The sequence below is a fragment of the Mus caroli genome, chromosome 12 (genome assembly GCF_900094665.2).
Source record: "Mus caroli chromosome 12, CAROLI_EIJ_v1.1, whole genome shotgun sequence".
Taxonomy (NCBI): Eukaryota; Metazoa; Chordata; class Mammalia; order Rodentia; family Muridae; genus Mus; species Mus caroli.
In genome coordinates, this window is record NC_034581.1 from 79455898 (window position 1) to 79458664 (window position 2767).

Consider the following 2767-nt stretch of genomic DNA (forward strand, 5'->3'; position numbering starts at 1 on the left):
TAAAGCTCAATGATAAGACACTTACCTAGCATGTGAAAAGCCCTGGGTTCAATCTCCAAAACCAAAAAAAAAAAAAAAAAAAAAAAAAAAAGAGAGAGAGGGGGGAGGTGGAGAGATAGATTTTCATGCGTATTTGAAATTCCCAGGAGGGAGAAAGCCACATTTGTTAGATTCCCACCAGTATATCTGAAAATAGAGTATATAGTTTACTTTTTGTTTTGTGCCTGTAAAACATGATGAAACTGCTTCCACATTGGAGCATGCTATTTGGTACAACTGTAATCTGTGTTCCCAGGCCATGGTCACTCATATTTGGCTCAAGAATAAAGTATTTAAGAAGAGTCAAGTGTGGGACTAGGGAGATGGCTTGGATGAAGTGCTTGCCGAGCAAGTGTGAGAACCAGAGCTCAGACCCCAGATCAGAAGTCAGGTGGGTGTGCTGGCCTGCCTGTAACCCAGCTTCCTCTGGAGGACGACGTCAGGGATCGCCTGCTAGCCTCCACACTGGCCTGTGCCTTGCACCAGTGCACATGTGTACATGTACAGCCAAAGGCGAAATAAAAAAGTCAGGTGTTAACCATTTTCCCTACTGCGGCTCTGTTTCCCTCTGACCAGATGTTAGAAGCCTAAGCATTTCACGGTCAGTCTTGCGGCTTTTAAGAAGGAAAGTCTGTATACCTTAAAGCGGTAATGCACTTCCATGGCCAATGTAAAGAGCACAGAATTTCAGTGTTTTATATTTGGGACATAAAAAAATCACAAGCCGTATTTACAATATAGCATATTAAAATATAGTCTATGCTTTGGTACTATATGTGCAGTACAGGTAACAGTATCATAATCTCTCATATTTTTTGCTCTTAAAGAATATGAGATATATGCATGTATTGTAAGTATAAATCCACCTTTTTAAAGTACCCATAGGAAATACTCCTGAACCCAGTGTCTGCACTTGAAACCTCACCATAATAACATTTGAAGCAGTGGTCTCTGTAGTTTAGGAATGAAAATAATACTACTAGCCCCCTGTTTTTTTCTCTGGTTAAATTTCAAGCAATAGTTATTGTACAAAGATAAAGGTTTGTCCTTGGTCTAAGTGTAAGCTTTGTCCTTGATCTATAGTATATGTTTCTATTTACATAAACATAGTCATCAGGCAATATGGAAATTCAAAAGTAGGTATGTCAGGCTCCAAACAAGCCTAGGGAAGCAATGGTTAATTGCAAAGGATAAAGTGGGGAAGGATGTCTACACTGACACCAAGTAGACAGGGCTCAGAGCTGTAAAATGGGAGACAGAGGAGAGTGTTTAGCTCACATAGAATGCCTTTGGCGCTGGCCAGAGATAACATGGAGCCGATAGGATGTGTCAAGAGACCTTTAGTGGTAGGGCTCTGTCTTATAATTATGGGAAAGTTTTGAAACAGGTAAGAATCACAACTGTGTATTTTAAGGTCACTTTGGTGGAGAATGAAAACAGTTTTTTTGACTTCTTGTAATTTTAAGTCAGTTAATCTACCCAAATAATAATAACATATTATCCAAAGAGGTTGCCTTTGGGGTTCCCTCCCTCAAACAGCCCAGTCTAATGCTTTTTTCTCTTTAGGTGAGATGGGCAGACCTAGAAGAAAAGAAGGATGCAGATAGGAAAAGGGCCATAGGTTTTGTGGTCGGACAGACTGATTGGGAGAAGATCACAGATGAGAGTGGTCACCTGGCTGAAAGAGCCCTCAATCGGACCAAATATATATGAGACTTAGTTTTGAATGGAGTCATATTCCTCTAAGGTAAGGGCACCCAGTCATAGAAATAGCCTGTCATGTGGTTGCTTCCAAGGTACTGAGGACAGCATACTTTACTAAAAATGATTTTTCTAGCTCTGAACAAGTAAGTATGTGCTAGTATAATAACATTTGCAATATAGAAAAGAAAGCAGTTAGTGTAACCCAGCTCACTTGTAAAAGACTTAAGAAAGCTTGGGTTCTGTGTCCCTAGGGAAGATGGAGTCATGCTATGACAGATGCTGAGGTCTGCTAAGTCTTCTGTGTGCCTTTCCTGGAGTGACCCCGTTTTCTTTCTTTCCAGGTGGTTCGATGTGAGGCGACCTGAAGCTCAGCCCTCGAGAAGCTTCTTGTGTCTCCACGTTTCAATTTTGTTTTGTTTTACCACTTTCATTTTTAAAAGTTTTCCAGTATCCCCCCAAAATTTTAGAATCTTGCTATATCCAAGCAAGACATTATTAATATTTTTTTTAACTAATTTGGGGAGGGAGGGTTAGCTTAAGTGCTAAGTCAGGTGTGGATCCACAGGAGGCTTCCAACAGAGTGTTTCCTCCACTGTACACTGTCACAGACTATCATCAGTGCTTTGTGGCTGGTTTTGTTTTTTTACTGTATGTAACAAGTAGCTGATTGTACTTGGATAAAAAACAATAAACTTTCACTATAAAGCCAATGAGATTCATAGGCTGTACAGTATGGGCCCTTTTCTCTTATTTTCTCACATTTATTTTTATTGTTAATTAAATGCAGTATGTCCTGCTTGCTGACCACCCCCAAACCACCTCTTTACTATTGAATATTAGCACAGCTGTTTGGTAGCACATTGTAAAACTCCATGATTGCAAAGTGTCCAGTGATGACCAAAACATTCAATTTTATAGATGGATTTCTTTTTCTTTGTGTCTTAAAGACTAACAGAGATCAAGTCTAAATATCCATCAATTTTCTGGGACCTCTCTCTCTCTCTCTCTCCTCTCCTTCCCCCCC

General features: G+C 39.9%; 1 protein-coding gene across 2 annotated transcripts in view; it reads left to right on the plus strand.

Moving 5' to 3' along the window:
- Ylpm1 (YLP motif containing 1) overlaps positions 1-2476 on the plus strand; it is a 76500-nt gene extending 74024 nt beyond the window's left edge. For both annotated transcript variants that reach the window (XM_021178800.1, XM_029484466.1), the window contains 2 exons: positions 1606-1786; positions 2085-2476. In XM_021178800.1, the coding sequence (XP_021034459.1) occupies positions 1606-1752 (147 nt within the window). In that variant the 3' untranslated portion in view covers positions 1753-1786; positions 2085-2476. The remainder of the gene's footprint in view (positions 1-1605; positions 1787-2084) is intronic.
- Positions 2477-2767: the final 291 nt, after the last annotated feature.